Source organism: Strongylocentrotus purpuratus, unplaced genomic scaffold, assembly GCF_000002235.5.
Source record: "Strongylocentrotus purpuratus isolate Spur 01 unplaced genomic scaffold, Spur_5.0 spur5_scaffold_9, whole genome shotgun sequence".
Taxonomy (NCBI): domain Eukaryota; kingdom Metazoa; phylum Echinodermata; class Echinoidea; order Camarodonta; family Strongylocentrotidae; genus Strongylocentrotus; species Strongylocentrotus purpuratus.
In genome coordinates this window covers 16,771,759-16,789,321 of record NW_022145615.1, presented here as the reverse complement: position 1 = coordinate 16,789,321, position 17,563 = coordinate 16,771,759, and the positions used below count along the sequence as shown (strand labels likewise).

Sequence of the window (17,563 nt, the reverse complement as noted above, 5' to 3'; positions counted from 1 at the left end):
TTTCATAATACATACGTAAATGAGACAACCGTACATGGATATGAGACAAGGATAAATTGAATTCTCGCTCATACGGCTTCATCAGGAATTGATGAATGTATTCAATTTATTCAATCAACAGCAACATAAAAATGCAGTGCGCCAAATGCAAAGCCGCAGCGTTAAAAAGCAACAAGCTAAATGTATAAAGCGCGAAGCGCAAAAGTGCAAAACAGAAGTACAGAGTGGGAGAAAGAGATAATAAGAGACAGAGAGGATACAGGTGCGTAGCCAGGGGGGCGGTGGGGCGGTCGTCCCCCCCAAAAAAAAAAGAGATAGAGAGAAAGAAGAAAGGAAGAGGACGTAGGAAGAAAACGGATTAAGAGTTGGAAACGGTACAACGAATCGTCTTCTTTCTCTAATAATGTAATGAAACCTCAAAGCTTCAGCGCTTCGCACTGGAAGGGGGGGGGGGTACTGAATTAAGACAAGGATTAAGAGTCGAGAACGGTACAACGAATCGTCTTCTTTCTCTAATAATTTAAAGAAACGTCAAAAGAAACTGAATTTAGACAAGGATTAAGAGTCGAGAACGGTACAACGAATCGTCTTCTTTCTCTAATAATGAAACGCCAAAGCTTCCGCGCTTCGCGCGGGAAGGGGGGGGGGGAGGAGGAAACTGAATTCAGACAAGGATTAAGAGTCGAAAATGGTACAACGAATTGTCTTCTTTCTTTAATAATTTAATGAACGTCAGAGCCTCCGCGCTACGCGCGGAGGAAGGGGAACTTGATTCAAACAAGGATTAAGAGTCGAGAACGGTACAACAAATTGTCTTCTTTCTCCAATAATTTAATGAAATGTCAAAGCTTCCGCGCTTCGCGCGGGAATGGGGAGGGGGGGGGGGAGTACTGAATTCAGACAACGATTAAGAGTCGAAAACATATCAATTCCTTTCATAGCAAAAGCGCTCCTCACAATTTCTGTAAATTTGGCAGTTTAACGCTACGCGTACCGCCTTGACCGGACTGTGCGGTATCTGTGCAGTTCTGTGTGTAGAGAGGTCGGGCTGTATTCATTATTTCTTGGGGGTGCATAAATTGCTCTAATTGTACGTACGCGTGTAATGCGCAAGTTTATTGTGACGGCACTAAACCCATCCCACTCATTGTTACCCTATTTTCATAATGGTACTGACCCAATGAAATGTAGTGCAGTGCGCTCGTACGCGCTGCGCTGCGTGTGTACATGTACTGTACTTATGCATGTTCAGTTATATGTGTATGCATAGCATTACGGCTAGCTGGCACAAAACCCTGGGTCGGGCTTCTAAAATGGGACATGAAGCATGATTTGACATGAAAAATGACGGAGCTAAAAATGAATCAATCAAAATGAAATTTATATGTATGAAAAGCTTACGTATCATATGTCATTGTCTGTGATTGAGGATTTACAAATTTGACGCAAAACGCGTTGCTGCAAAGTTAAAGATTGGTTTATTGAAAGGCAATCGAGCACAGTGCGACCGATCCATTGACATTGTGTATGAGAGAGTAATTTTTTTTAAATGGATTGTAAAGTTCAACGTCAAAGTGACGGAGGTTTTTTTTCAAGTAAGGGCATGGTTTTACATGGAATGTAAAGGAAATGTTTCCTTCTTCTCATATCTCGATTGAGGATATTATTCTCAATTTCGATTTTTAATGGTAAAGAAAAGTGTAAAAAGATGTCGAGAATTTTACCATATGTCATGTAATATAAAATGCGCGCGGGTCGGTTGATCTCCCAAAAGGAGCGCGAAGGAATTGATATGTGGTACAACGAATATTATTGTCTTCTTTCTTTAATAATTTAATGAACGTCAGAGCCTCCGCCCTACGCGCGGTGGAAGGGGAACCTGTTTCAAACAAGGATTAAGAGTCGAGAACGGTAAAACAAATTGTCTTCTTTCTCCAATAATTTAATGAAATGTCAAAGCTTCCGCGCTTCGCGCGGGAATGGGGGGGGGGGGGGGAGTACTGAATTCAAACAAGAATTAAGAGTCGAGAACGGTACAACGAATTGGCTACTTTCTCTAATAATTTAGTGAAACATTAAAGCTTCCGCGCTTCGCGCGTGACGGGGGAAAACTCCCTCCCTGCACCCATCCCCCTAGGGAGCGCGCTTTGCGTGCTCACTACCGCCCCCCTAAAATAAAATCCTCGCTACGCGCTTGAGAGGATAATAACCCAGGTAGCAAGCCCATATTCTCTGAAATGTTATCTTTATTGAGGGTGACTTGAAAAAGTTAATAACTTGGAAGGGAGGGGTGCAACCTGCCACACGCTTCTACCTCATGGTTGCTTTGATCCATTGCCGAAAATATTTTGGCACTTATCATCCCCCCCAACCACAGATACAAATCGACACCGTTGATCAGAGGTGTCATATAAGTGGGATTATAAGAAGGGGAAGTGGCTCTTATACAAATTTAAAAAAGGGGAATTTATCATTAAGAAAAGGGGCACTTATTAGAAAGGGAAAAGGCCGGGGTACATTTCAAAATAAAAAGGGGGCACTTATGAGTGCGTCTGGGTTTTAGACATTTAATAACGATCAGATAAGCATAATGATACCTTATTTGTGACACTGGCAGCCTGGCAGGTATTATGTTTGTTTAATGACGTATAAATCATGGTCTGAAGCAATATTTCATTCAAATGAGACACTTGCTAAAGATTAGAAATTGAACGTTGGTCCCTTATTTTAATGAGTACATTTTATAAGTGAAAGACAATTTTTTTGTTTGAAATATAATACAAGTAAGTACCATATTTCTTCCTCTCACATATCTTTGTCGCAAATTTGTTTTTAAAATCGATATAGGCAAGGGTCGCGCTAAGTTATGTTTTTGCGTTCCGGACTCACCAAAAAAAAAAATTGCAAAAGTGGTGAGTTATAGCGTTCTTATAAGTTCAATACAAGAAGCCCTTGCCTTTCTTAAATAAAATATCCTCTCTTTCGTTGAGCTCTTGTTGAAGTTAGCCGCGACTCAGTGCAAATTTGTCTTTTTCCTTGATTGGACGATTCGGAGACACTATGGCTAGCCTCCACTTTATTAGTCGCCAGTTTCAAGGAGCTATCATCTAAGTAGTTACGAGTTGTTTGCGTGCTACTGCGCGCGCGTTCGGCCGCTCGTCACCGGCGCCCGCGGGAAATTCGAAATGGCGACTTGTAAAGGTGATTCTGAAGGCGACAAAAGTCTCGTACAAAATCAGGACGAAAAACAAGTGATTGCAAACGAATCTTCAGTAGCAGGTGATCCTCCAGGTGAGCCTGATGGAGCACGGATGATGCACCTCAGGGATGCACTGAGGAAAACAATCCAAAAATGCATTGATTCGGCCAAGTGAGTAGATTCGTTTTTGAGTTCACATTCTCCTCAGTGTCCGGTGCGCGTCTTATTTTTTCGTACCACGGCGAGGCCGGATTCCTGTTTTATCATGAATATTCATTAGGCAGGGTCGGGGAAAGTCTCGATTCTCTTAAATATTCATATCGAGGTGGGAATGCACGACGCGCGCTATACTCGCACAAAGTGAGAAGATTTAGTTCACGGAGAATGCATATGGGTGAGTAATTGATTGAAATATCAGTAGATTAAGAGAATTTAGTCATTAATTTGAAAAAGCTGTAATTCGTGATCTACTGTAATTTCTTTACATTTTGAGACTGTTCTCAACAGATTTGTGGGGAAAAGGCTAGGAAAATATTTCTCTTGAAATTGCACTTTGATTTTCATCGTCGTGAAGTAGTTTGACTGCGGTTTGCCTTCATGTCACCCTTTAGAGCCCCGGGGTTCCGGCAGGCCCACGTTGGGGAATTTCGGTGCTCATCTGCATCAAGATAAAACTTTCTGATCAGGTTTTATTCCAAATTTGATCGTCATCGTGAATCTAATTCACCAATCATCCATTGAATTTAAATCTAGATTTAACGTTACACCTTAAAATAATCTATGAAGTATGATTTCTTTAATAATCCAAGAGGGTTAATTCTTGTTTATATCTTTAGTAGATGTCGACTCTGTTGGCTATACTAGTAAGACTAAGTGCTATCCGTTCGCTCAGTTGCATCATTGGTGCGTGTCAAATTTTAGACCAAAATTGTTTGTGACCATGGATAATCAAACGGCTCCAAACCATATTTCATTTAGACGTAAACCTGGAACTTATTAATAAAAATATTCAAAAACAAACAAACTAGACCTAGGATTCATTTATTTAATGTTCAGATGTTGTGTGTGTCCAGTGTGCTTGTCAAGTTGTCATAACTTTTCTAGATCTAGATCTAGACCTATATTAAAGATTTTTTCTTCTCCAAAGTGTGCAGTTCATTTGATAAATCTATTTTTTGTTGGACGTTGTATAAGAGAAGACCCCTAGGGTAGTCGACAATTATGTTTACTTATACGCAGAGGCGGCGGAGTCTTTGGGCGGAGCAACTTCCAAAGTGGGGGGGGGGGCACCAACAAAAAGGACACTTTCTTGAAAAAAGGGCACCTTCAGAGGGAAAATATACCATTTTTTTGACATTGGTATATACCCCTATTTTGTAATTACATTATCAGGGATGATTTCAATATTTGTTTCTCTTAATACAGCATTTAAGATATTGCTTAAGTATCATACTTTGCAGTTTTTGGCTTGCAGTGCGAAAAATTACATCTTATAAAGAGGAAAACCCAATCCTGATGGGGTTATATAAGCACAATCTCATAACGGAAGACTGAATAGATCTGTGATAAGTTACATAATTATAACATCTATAACTATGGGCAAGCGTAGCGAGCGAGCTTTGTGGGAAATTGCTTTTAGTCGCTTGAAATTAGGGACACGTTTAATGATGAGAGGAAAAGGGGACACTTATCGAAAGGTTTAAGACACTTATCAGAAAAGAAAAGAAGCATGTGTCAAAGTACAAAGGCTAATTATCAGAGGTGAAAATGGGGCACTTCTTACACCTAAACAAAGAGGCATGCACCAGGGATGATAAGAACATGGGCATTTGTCGACGGAAAAGAGGCACCCATCAGATTTTGATAGGGGGCATTTATAAGCAGTGAAAAGGGGCATTTATGAAAAAGGGATAGGTTCTTTATAAGAAAGGAAATAGGGAACATATCATTGTTAAAACGGTAATGAGAAGGGGAAGTGGCTCTTATTAAAAAGAAAAAGTGGCACATGTTTAAATAAACAGGGCACTTATCAAAGACGAAAAGTGGTACCGGTAATTATGATAAGGGGTAAGGTTGCTTATAAGGAAAAAAGGCATTATATAGGAAGGAAAAGGAGGACGTGTCAAAATAAAAGGGGCATTTATAAGAGATGAAAAGAGTACTGACTAGGAGGGGAAGGGGTGCTTGTCAAAGTAAAACAAGTATCTCTCAGAAGTGAATAGGGTCATTTACAAGAGATGAAAAGGGGCACTTAAGAGAATGAAAAGGAACTATTTTCATAGATGAAAAGGGGCATTTATGAGAAGGGAAAGGGCCTATTTTTAAATGGGGGCACTTATAAGAAAAAGGGGCACTTATTAAAAATGAAAGGGAGCACATGTGAAGATATAAGGTGCGCTTATCCAAGTTAAAAGGGGTAGTTATTAAAAGGGGAAGGGGCACTTTAAAAACTTAATAGGGGCACTTGTCAGAGTAAAAGGGGCACTTTCCTATGTAAAAAGGGGCACTTTTCCTATGCAAAAAGGGGCACTTTTAGGGTACTTGACCAAATGGGAGGGCACTCTGCCCCCCCCCCCTCTCGGAGCGCCGCCTCTGCTTATATGGTATGTAGTCCACCTCTTCTTGTTATAATAAACTAATTCTACTTAGTACTGCTTCGTGTTCATAGGCCATAGAAACCACTGTTTGATGCACAAGTTAAATCTTCCATTTAGTTTTACTTTGTACTGTGGTTCATTAAATAGGAATGTTGATTTCCACACCATATTAAAATTAAGGCCAACCATGACATAAAAATATCTATTAATTTGAATTATGCTAGATCTATTTTATTTTGTTAAGGAGAAAGGGATGCCTTGATTGTCGTATTGATTTTCTTCTTCTTTTTGTTCCAAAAGATTGAAACTGAAGAGCTGGAAGGAGGACATTACAACATCTCTTATATTTGCAAGATGAAGCAGAAAGTCCCATGCAGGTACAGTTATCAGGTTATTTAGCACACACATATTAAACGACCACCTATTAATTCACTCAAAAGGAAATGGAACTAAGTTGACATTGCAAGCATATATAGTGGAGGGTATATTTTATTCTAGTTCTGCACCTAGTATACAAATATTGATGTCTTTTCTTTCTATGTTTACAAAGGAAAATTTGTCCTTATTTACAGGAGGTCCTGTGTTTAGAAGAGCCATATCAAATGTACATTGTAAGCACTACATGTAGGGTATACACAGGACCCCTCATTATTATTTTTTGTAAGGGGTACTTTCACTTCTTGAGCAATGAAGATGAAGAAGAACACAAAATAAGATTGATAAAAGTCTGTTTATAGGATGTATTATGGTTGATATGTATCCATCAGTATCAGTTTTTAATTGAAGTACATGTACCTACTTTGTTTTCTCTCATGTAGGATGATGCCTCTCTACAGTGGATGATGAAGGCATTCTGGTTTGCAAACTCAGGAGAGGAACAAAGAACAGATGTTGACGGGATCATATCTAGAGATGCGGGCCTACTACACTTCATACGAGCAAGTGTGCTAATATACATGAAGGTACCCCCAATAAATTTTTGTGGAACAAATGTCATGGAGAAAATTATAGATCTGAAACAGATATTTTTCATTGTCAGTTGACTTGTAAAAGAATAATTGACTTAATATCACAATTGTAATTTAGATTAAAAATTAAATGTCAATATAGATGAAATATAAGTCTACATTACGTATGTTTCAGTAGCATTATTTCCAGTACATTCTCTGGTCAAAGTTGTTTGGTCATTTTATGTCCCATACTTAACCGAGTATTATTCAATTACCGGTATGAGCACGAGTTGTATTACATTGTATTACTTATTTCATACCTTGTCTGATCCGAGCTCCAGCAGGCCTATCGTCTTAATGGGATCATCAGTAATAATTTAAGATGCGGTCAGTATTTAAACTAGTCTTGTACAAAAAATAGTTTAGGTTTGCCCACTAGAACCCCAAGTGAATTTCAGTCCTTCCTTTTTCTGAGCAGGTATCAGGGTGTATGTTATTAGTCATTGTTGATTTTTTTATATCTTATTTCATTTTTCCATTCAACAGACTTGGGTTATATTTTTTTCTGAAAACTAGGCTACAACTTTAGTGATGGATGCAGAAGATATCTACACGAGACTACGTCTTAAAGATGCCACCCTCATATAATGAAAGAGGACAATAGAGATGGGTTTAAACTGGAATATTTACATGATATTTATTTGTTATTTGTATTATATGTTTGTAGAATACTACATTCAATAAAGCTAATGAAGTTTATCATCTTGAATGTCGACTTTCAAATAATTAAAGATAACTAATCCTCAACGAATAAACATTAAAATTCTAACAATGTCAACTACCATCTTATAGGATGAAACTGAGGACTGGGCAGAAAGATTCTCTTTCAAATTTGATTGATAAAGGTCTATCAGTCTATATCAAAGATTGAATTAATCAATGATATTTTGATTATAATTATACATGTTAAAATTCATTTACCTCTATGGACTTCTGTATGGGAAGTTTTGTAGATTATGAAATTATTGCTACTTCAAGTATTGTATGTAAGAAGGTTTGAAAGACAACACTCTAAATGCATTAAATATGGAAACTGCTAATCCTCATTGCCTTTCGTATCCAAACTGGTAGCTTTCATAGAATCATGTTTCGATGCTTCCCAACTAAAGAAAACAGGGAGTGGGGGGGGGGGGGGGGGGCTTGCTATCCTCTTATCTTATCCTCTGTACAAATATGATTATATGTTTATATTAGAAGGATTTAGAAAGTGAAATTTTGAATTATAGCATTACTGTTGGTAGAAGTAATGGCAGTGTCGGGAGGGGGGGGGGTTCCTGGTGAAATTTACGGTATGCCAATGTCAAATTAATAAAAAAGAGAAAACTATTCTTAATAATAAAAATTATACAGTACATGGGCCTCCTAACAAAAACCCTGGTACCACTGTTGTGTTTTGAGTGTGTTTTTTTTTGGGGGGGGGGGCTGGCAAACCAATTACAAATTTCCAGTTTTAAATTCAAATTTTTTCTTTAACAAAATTATGTCAATATATTGTAATTAAACAATGTTTCACTTTCCTTTTTTTCAAGTTAGATATTTGAATAAAATGATTAACATACTTTCCGGTTTCTCTGGCCTCTACATTAAAAATGTTCTACTTCTAGCAAAGCTCCTGGAAAGGCTGCAAAAAGGGAGAGTGAAGAGAATGAAATTGAAATGTGGACAGTAATGGAGTGAATATGGAATGGTTGATGGTAGTTGATAACGAGTGAATGCAAATGAGTGGCAACAAGTACGACTGAAAGTGAGACAGAAAGGAATTGCAACAGGTTGCTCAGTCAAGAGAACAAACCTTTCAGAAGATAGTTTTCGAAAGACAGAGAAAGAGAGAAAAGGGGAATTATAAAAAAAGGAAAAGGGGGCATGTGTCAAAGGGGCATTTATGAGAAAGGGTTGGGTTTGGGGCTCCTATTAAACAGGGAAAGGGGCACATATCAAAAGGTAAAAGGGCACTTGTTAGAAAGTTTAAGGGGACGCGTGTCAAAGTAAAAAAAATGAAAGGGCTTTTATCAGATATCACAAGGGGCACTTATGGAAATGGAACAGTGGCACTTATTATGAGGTTAAAGGGGCATTTGTTGAAGAAAAAGGGGCACCTGTCAGATTTGAATAGTGGGTAATTATCGCCAGGGCCGTAGCCAGAGTTTGGGGGGGGGGCACATACATGTAATTGATCGACGTCCTGGGGAGGGGTCAAAAAGAGTACAACCGATCTTGGATTTTTTTTCTTCTTTTTTTTCTTCAATGTATGTGAAAGAATGTGTAGTTTTCTCTCGAGTTTGTCTCATCATGCGTGGGATCTGTGGGTGCTGGGGTTCCTGCAGCAACCCTGTACATGGATTTTCTTCAGTGGGTGCATATAACTCGTGGACTTCACATTGTAAACCTTCAAATGATGAATTATCATCGAGTCCCCCACCCCCCCCCCCCCCCCTTCCTCATTATTTTAGAAAGAAACCAAAGAGAACTTTTAAGAGAAAAAGAGAAAGGAAAGGAAAAAATGGTAGCTAGGCCTAAACAAAAACAAGAGGCAAGATAAAAGAAAACAAGATTGAAGATATGGTATCAATATTATCTTGCTCCTTTCCCTTTTTCTTTTGTCTTCTTTTCATTTCAATTTTCTTGCAATTTATTTCTTTCTTCCTTGGTATCTATTCCGTATTCTTTATTTCTTCCATTCATTTATTATTTATATATATTTTACTTTTTAACTTTGTTATTCTTCTTTCTAATCCCATTTTTCTTTCTTCCTTTTCTTCCTTATGCAGTTAAGTGAGCATAGATCATAGAAATAATTTAAGTGCAATACACAAGTATTTTATTTTTGATAAATGTCTGTATGTAGGCCTATTCTTGTTATCTATTTTATACAGTTTATAATACTGTAACACATATTCAATACCATAATGCAACCTCTGCTTGTAATATTTAAAAAGCAAACCTAGAACTGATTATTTACCAATTCATGAAAAGAAGTAGACTCCCATTAATCTCAGAAAAGTAGGCCTAGGCTACTCACAAATTGCCTATCAAGACTCTTACTTGAAATATATGCTATATATCTTGTCTACCGGTACTGACATTTTGGCATTTACTAGTAATTAAACACAGCATTTATGACTGTATTATCTAAATGACCATGACATTGCTTTTCTATGTCATATTATAGGCCTGCCATTAATCCAACGTACTTGTTACACACGATATTCGATGCTGCGCATGCCTCGATCATACATGAATATTCAAGAGAATCGAGACTTTCCCCGGCCCTGCCTAATGAATATTCATGATAAAACGGGAATCCGGGCTCGCCGTGGTACGAAAAAATAAGACGCGTCCGGTGCAGTGTTTGGCTGCTGTCTTGGCCTTCGGCAATGCGCCGACACGGCGACAGGCGAGCTAGGAGGACTAGATGGGGTCGGATCGAGCTGAGCTAATATATTACAAGTAACTCGTCTCGTTGAGGCAAACTCGGAACGGGGATCGTCGTTGTGTTGTGCTGTTAATGTTACTTTGTCTCAGTCGCGTAGATGGGGTCAGATCTGTCAGAATGTCAGAATGACATTTGGGGGGATTTTCATGGCATAATTCCATAAAAATATGGCCATACTTTTAGGCATAGACCTCTAGGCCAGGGTCTAAATCTAAAAATAGCAAGGGAATGCTTACAGTCGGCTTCCGTCTCTAAAGAGAGAGCCGACCCTACCCAAATAAGAGGCATAACGAATGAAAGAGACTGAAAATTTGGTCTAGTAAGAAAATTGCTTTTATTTTATTATTTTTACCTCCGATTTTTAAATTCAGGAGGTAATTAGGGGGCCGTTTCTCGAAACCAACTCCATGACAGTCATATCTTTGTTGGTGATCTACGGAGATGTCATGAAGCGGATAAACCGTTTCACAAAGCCATGACAGACATGATATCGATATATCGCGATACTAGCGGCTCAAGAATATAGTCTTTGTCACGATCCATTTGATTTATCAAGAATAACCCAAAAGTTTTGGGGCTGAAATTGTTGAAAAAGAAATATATAGATCTACTTATAAATTCTCCTAAAATAAATAATAAATAGTGTCATTATCAAATGTAGATCACCATACGATTTGCATATTTCTGTAAAGATTCTTAAATTGAAGAAAAACCGGTGAGTGTTTTTTTTTGACAGTCGCATCAAAAGTTAGTTGAAGGATAAAAGGCAAAATGTCTTTTCTCAGCCAGTTTTTATTCTAGAGTCTCATTAATACTCGTTATATAATTGATTTGATATTGAAAATGTAATTTGGAAGAAGTAATTAGAGAGGAAATAATAATGCACATCGGCCCCAAAGGTATGACGGTATCCTAAGAAAAGACTATGGATCGACTATGGAAAACGGTGTGTAACATTCTTACCTCTCTTATTTATATGTTATAGTTTAATGATTTGTGATTTAATGTTTATATTCAGCTTTTTAAAGTTTCTGTATAATTTGTATTCTCACTTTTGTACATTTGCATTTCGCCTCCCAGAGAATTACGTACCGAACTCGTCTATATTTTTCTCAAAATGATAGTGAAACTAATCGTCCATTTCGCGGCCCATTGAATGGCAACAAACTGACTTGTGATGGCGCTTTACAGCAATTAAAAAGATATGACAGGTTCGGAGCAGTGACAACTCGCTTGTCACGGAAGTTGTCGCTCATCTTGGCAAAGACGGCTTCGTGAAACACTTAGCTGACAAGTTGCGTGACAGTGGCGAGATGTCGTTGATCTTGTAGTTATGACGGTTTCGAGAAACGGCCCTCAGGACTACAATTAAACAAAATTTATCAAAGCCACTGTCCAATATTGGTCGGGTGCGGGAAAGTGTGATTTTGGACACATTTTAGTTGTTGTTTACCTACTTCTCCGTGGGACCCTATGGGTGCCGTTTAAGGCTCCCTTGAATAATATCATAAAAAACATTTCGAGGGAGCTCTTAAGGCTAGTCTTATCTGGCTTAGCTAATATTACAAGTAACTCGTCTCGTTGAGGCTAACTAGGCACGGGGATCGTCGTACGTTGTGTGTTGTGTTGTTAATGTTACTTTGTCTCAGTCGTGTAGCCAGGGGGGCGGGGGGGGGGGGCGATGGGGTAGTCGCCCCCCCCCCCCAAAACAAAACAAAAACGCTACCCCAAAAAACAAAACAAAAAGAGAGAGAAAGAAGAAAGGAAGAGGACGTAGAGGATCTAGGAAGAAAAAGGATTAAGAGTCAAGAACGGTACAACGAATCGTCTTCTTTCTCTAATAAATTAATGAAACGTCAAAGCTTCAGCGCTTTGCGCGGAGGGGGTAAACTGAATTCAGACAAGGATAAAGAGTCGAGAATGGTACAACGAATCATCTTCTTAATCTAATGAAACGTTGGAGCTTCCGCGCTATGCACGGAGGAAGGGGAACTTGATTCAAACAACGGATTAAGAGTCGGGGACGGTACAACGAATCGTCTTCTTTCTGTAATAGTTGAATGAAACGTCAAAGCTTCTGTGCTTCGCGTGGGAGAAGGGAAACTTCCCCCTCCCTGCACCCACCCCCCTTGGGAGCGCGCTTTGTAAATGCTTCGCACCGCCCCGCCTAAAATAAAATCCTGGCTTCGTCTTTAGTTTAAACGGCGCCTATAATTCAGTTGTGAATATTATTATTATTATTTATTAACGGCTGTAGATCTACATGTAGATCTAGACTGGTCTATTACTTGTAGATCTACCGGTATAGCATTTTGATATAAGAAACCGATTTTTAAATCTACACTAAACTAATCGCTATTATGCTTCCTATCCTATACTGGGACTTTTCCCTGCAAGAAAGTGCAAGTCTGCTGGTGGGCCTAGTAAAGCTATTTTTTAAATGAATACAAATTGATGATAATGATTACTGTGTCATGCTCTTTCACAATATTATCTCCTTAGGTTCAGCACATTCAACAGGCACTATGGGAAGCACATGGCAGACAGGAACCCACAAGCCTTGAAGAGTCTCCTGCAACAATTTAAAGAACAGCTTGAGAAATCCATCAAGGTACAGCATGTATTTAATGTTACGATATATATGCGATATCCGAATATCCGGTATCAGTTGTAGTTGAATAAACAACATGTCTACCATAACAAACTAGTCTGCCGACTCTATAATATCCTGAGTTATCTACCATTACTAAGACCCTCAAACTCATCAGTTAAGATCAAGGAAATGAGAGTGAATTGATGACCTGGGCGAAGAGGAGCAATGTGTATAAAATGCCTTGCTCAAGGATGTAAGTACCATTTGGGGGCTCTAGTCTAAACCATGACCTTTGCATTCCCAGTCAAGTGGTTAAACCACTATACAGGTATAAGCATTAAATCATGTAGTCTAACACTATGTTCATTGTACTTTGCAGGAAGAGATTGAGCTGATGATTGATGAAGAGAATTTAGTTCATCTGTTCAATGAGCTTGACAAGCTTATAGATGGGACAAGCAACGAGGGCAACCCGGTAGCATGGTGAGATATACTATTATTCTAGGCTAGCCACGTATTGTTTCTGGATCCAGGATACTCTTGTACATGTAGGCCTCAAGGCTAGTTTAGATGTCATGCGGTAAACCGCCACACCTTTTTAAACATGTAAATGAATGACAACTGCGTGCAACAAAGGTCCTTCGCATATTTATTGAGCTCTGTTGATAAAATTGTGAATTAGGAATTGTGAAGCGCACTGCACCTTATGTCACCATAAACAAAATAAAACACCGTTTTTTTGCAGCCTTATATGTGAATGAGGCACTTACTTGAACTAACGCCATTTAGTGAAAATGGCATCCAGTGCCAACCAAAATTTCAACAAAATATACTGTACAGCATGTGCAAATAAAATGAAAGGAAAGAGGTCCAAATTGGCATGGATAGCAAACAAACACTTGATGCATTTATTTTTCATAGATGCAAGAATTTAGAGGTGATAACACCATTCTGTTTTTTTACCTTTGATTAAAAGAATTAAGAGAACAGAGAAATAACTCAGAGACGAGTTTATCACACTAAATGACGGATGTTTTCTTGAAATCTTCCAGCATGTTTTTAGGACATATCCCAAAAGGAAATGCCTGAATTCAGTTTCAACACAGGAAACATCTTGAAGAAATTTCATTAGGTCTTTTAAATTTGTTGGTTTATACTTTACTTCTTATTTGCCTGTATGTTATGATGTTGTGGGGCTTCTGAGAAAGATTATATAAATATAGAAAGCAGAGGATATTCATATTCAATCATAGGTCTTATCCGAAGGTCAACTTAATCCTGAGAAAAATCGCTGCTCTTTATATCAATATATTTCACCTCATATGTAACAACAACAAAATAAAACAAAAAATGAATCCAAAAAAACTTGCTGTAGTGAATCTGACACTTCCACAAATTTGGATCATTTTCAGAAGTTTCTTGCATGTACAGTATTATATAGTTTGGTCTTACAGTATTTTGCTTTGTTCCTTGCAGGCGGCCTTCTGGTGAGCCAGAGAAGGATTGCCAGAGGCAAGTGTACAAGGAAAAGCTGAAGGAGAAAGAGAAGCTGGAGAGAGTCCTACAAGAAGTAGAAGCAGAGGGTAGCAGACTCCAAGAGGTTATCAAGGGTCAGAGACAAAAGCTTGGAAAGACACAAATGAAGATCAATCACCAACTAGAAGCATTCAATCAGGTACTACCTTGGCTTAGGGTGCAATGTGTTTTAACCTGTTGAATGCTGAATTCTCTCATTTCAATAGGTTCAATACAGGATCCACCCAGTTCCCTCAGTCAATGGGAAGACAATATTACAAAGGAGAAAAACAGAAAGTTTATTAAAACCCTCTAAAAGTAACAACTACATCTTACAATATTGTAATGAAATAATTAGCTGTCTTTTTAGATTTGTTTAAAGTTGAAGAATGAAATGTGGCCAATATTTTCACCAACATCTCGTCATGATGAGTGCGGAATCTTCATTGATGAAGTGGTCAGCATGTTTTCGTTATAGGATGTGTGATATCAATTCTCTCAGCTCAAACTACGAGAAGTCTTGAATCTGACAAAAATTGGAGGAAGTCCAAGGTATTCAGTGATTTGATATCAGTGCATTAAATCTTGGAAAGTTCTGAACATTTTAAACTTTACTTTATATTTCATGTGAGCTTAGCTGTAGTAGTGCAATTACTGCAATACATGTTTAATGATCAGAATACAAAACTATTACACGGGCTTGTTAATGTATGGGACAACAGAGCTTGGAGCGTCACAACGTGATGGACATGTGCGCTATACAAGAAGCCACCATTATTATTATTATTATTATATATCCTTTTGAAATAGATCAAACAGGTTTTAATGCCTCCTTATACTCCTATGCTCTTCGCACTTCTTTGTCTGTCTGTCTGTTTGTATCTTTCCGCCTTGTTACCCTTGTTGATTTTGGCGCATCCTTTTTATTTTTTAAACTATGTAATACCTCTCATTCTTCAGTTGATGCAGTTTGGTGTCAAGTATATCTTAAATCCTTGTTTATATATTTCATTCCGTTTCATGTATCAGGCTGCTGCATCATGTGATCAAGTTCCTATAACCGAGCTAGAGAAGGTCCTCCATCAGTTATGCTCCTCAATACCTGCTACGTGATGGATCCTGACTCTGCCTGGCTGGCTATGTCAAAGGTCAATGGTATTGTCATTACGAAGTGTAAATTGTGAAAACAATCATCGCTCTTTTTTATCCAATTTAAAAATACCAATGCCTCATGGACTACATGTATGTAATCATGGTTGAATCCATTTCGTGAAGAAGATATAAGCAGGACTTCCATGTAAGGGGTTAATATTAGTATTGTGTGAAATGAGAGGGTTCTGATTTAAAGCTCAATAAAATAATCAAATCATGGATCTTCCTGAATTTTAGATAGTCATTGTTCCGCCCCCTTTGTGTAATATGATCTTTTAGTTTTCAAATATTATTTATTTTATCTATCATGTTTTCATATTACCAAATAAATCCTAGGTTTTGACACCAAAACAAATGATGTCTCTAGCATGGCTATGGCTACTTTTCAGGTTTCAGCAGCCATCTTGGATTACAAAATGTCCACCAGCTTAGGTGCTGTATTGAATTTAAGGCTACTCTAATATTTGATTATTCTTCAAACCATACCATACCATTACATATCCTGACCTCTAGAACATACTTTTCATCTTGCTAATTACAGCTTTACTGTAAATAGTACCGGTAACTATTTTTAAGGTATTGGTACTTTCCCGATTGCTGTAGTAATTTCTTGAAATAATCCAATACCTGGGACAGTCCTTTTTTCACTACTAGTTCCCAAAAGCCTGTAGTGAAGCTAATGTAGAGTGTATGGTTCCATGGAATGAACATACATGTATTCATATACTTGTGTAGCCTCGCTGTAACAGACTCCTTGGGAACCACAAGGATAACTGTTATATGTTGAAATCTTGCATCAGGGATAAAGAAGTAGAAAACAAAAAACTGGAAGCTGCAAAATATCTTGTTATACAGAGTTTTGATACAACAGTGTTCTTTTATAAGGGGAAGTCCACCCTGATATTAAGTTGGCTTTAAGAAAAGCTGAAAAATGAGACAAAAATATAAGTGAAAGTTTGAGCAATATCTGATTAAGTAGGAAGGTTTTCAATTTTTGAAGTTGTCATCATTACAAGACAAACTGGCAACACTGTGACGTATCTTGCAAGCTCCTCCATTTTGCTTTGTACAACAAATTTCATTAGCTTTCATTTTCTTAGTTATTGATGATGGAATAGATTTGTTTCATACAGGAGTTGTATAAAAACATATTTGCAATGATCTTATTTAGGGTTGGTGTAATGATAACAATTTTCTTAAGGGAAAATATGAAAAATGAAGTTGTTTGGTAAAAGGTAAATGAGAGGGGAGCTTGCAAGATACGTCAGAGTTGCCAATGTGTGTTTGATAGACGGCACCTTTGAAAATTCATAACTTTCAAATTTCTAAACGATTTTAGCTCAAACTTGTTTTTTTTTTGCTAATAAAACTTAATATCAGGGTGGACTTTCCCTTTAAAGGCATCGTTTAACAATGTTTAATTTGAGATGCATGGCCCTACGTGTTATCAGGGTATGTGATATGGTGTTATAATGAAGCCCTAAAAAAATTGTGCTTCAAAATGATCATGAAGTGCTTCCAAAAATTAAAACCTTTGAATGACCGGTTTTACCATACCGGTACTCATTTTCCTCAATAGACTGTAGTGTTATGAAAACCGTTAGGAAAACGTGAAATGAAATTTCGATATTTAATCATAAATATCTTGATAATCAGACAGTTGATCAGCCTTTAAAGGTCATGGAATTCCTGAATGACTTTAAGGTTTATAATTATGTTTGCAGCATGAGCTAATTCGGGGATTGTGTTTAAGGATCTGAGACAAGTTACCGGATCCCTTAAATAAGGTTCTACTCTACATAGTGAATTAAAGATTAAATGAATTTACTCTGTGTTGCAAGAAGTGTAAAATAGTAGTCACAAGGTATATATCATACCTGAGCTGAGGGGTGTTTCACAAAGATCCTAAGTCGAACTTAACTCTAAGTTGGACTTAAAAATTATGGATATCCATTCGTAGCCTTAAAATAAAATATATTCAAAAGCAAAAAATCAAGTATTTCAGACTTTTTACGAATTCCACACCAAGAACATGAAATTTCCTTGATAATAGAAAATATGAAT

The 17,563-nt window shown here is 37.7% G+C and overlaps 1 protein-coding gene and 1 long non-coding RNA gene across 3 annotated transcripts; both read left to right on the top strand.

The window, feature by feature from the left end:
* The first annotated feature begins 3,147 nt into the window (after positions 1-3,147).
* On the top strand, positions 3,148-16,096 carry LOC575648 (polyamine-modulated factor 1). The gene is made up of 5 exons (XM_030976506.1): positions 3,148-3,370; positions 12,742-12,850; positions 13,212-13,315; positions 14,309-14,507; positions 15,377-16,096. Exons 1-5 carry the CDS (start codon positions 3,186-3,188, stop codon positions 15,458-15,460), a joined length of 681 nt encoding a protein of 226 aa, XP_030832366.1. The 5' UTR covers positions 3,148-3,185; the 3' UTR covers positions 15,461-16,096.
* On the top strand, positions 3,428-7,513 carry LOC115920566. Of its 2 annotated transcripts, none has more exons than XR_004062403.1 (3): positions 3,428-3,593; positions 6,097-6,173; positions 6,615-6,903. It is a non-coding gene; the product is annotated as an uncharacterized LOC115920566 (long non-coding RNA). The 2 variants fall into 2 exon arrangements; XR_004062402.1 differs by lacking the exon at positions 3,428-3,593 and adding an exon at positions 7,293-7,513 and having other exon boundaries at positions 6,006-6,173; positions 6,615-6,758.
* Positions 16,097-17,563: the final 1,467 nt, after the last annotated feature.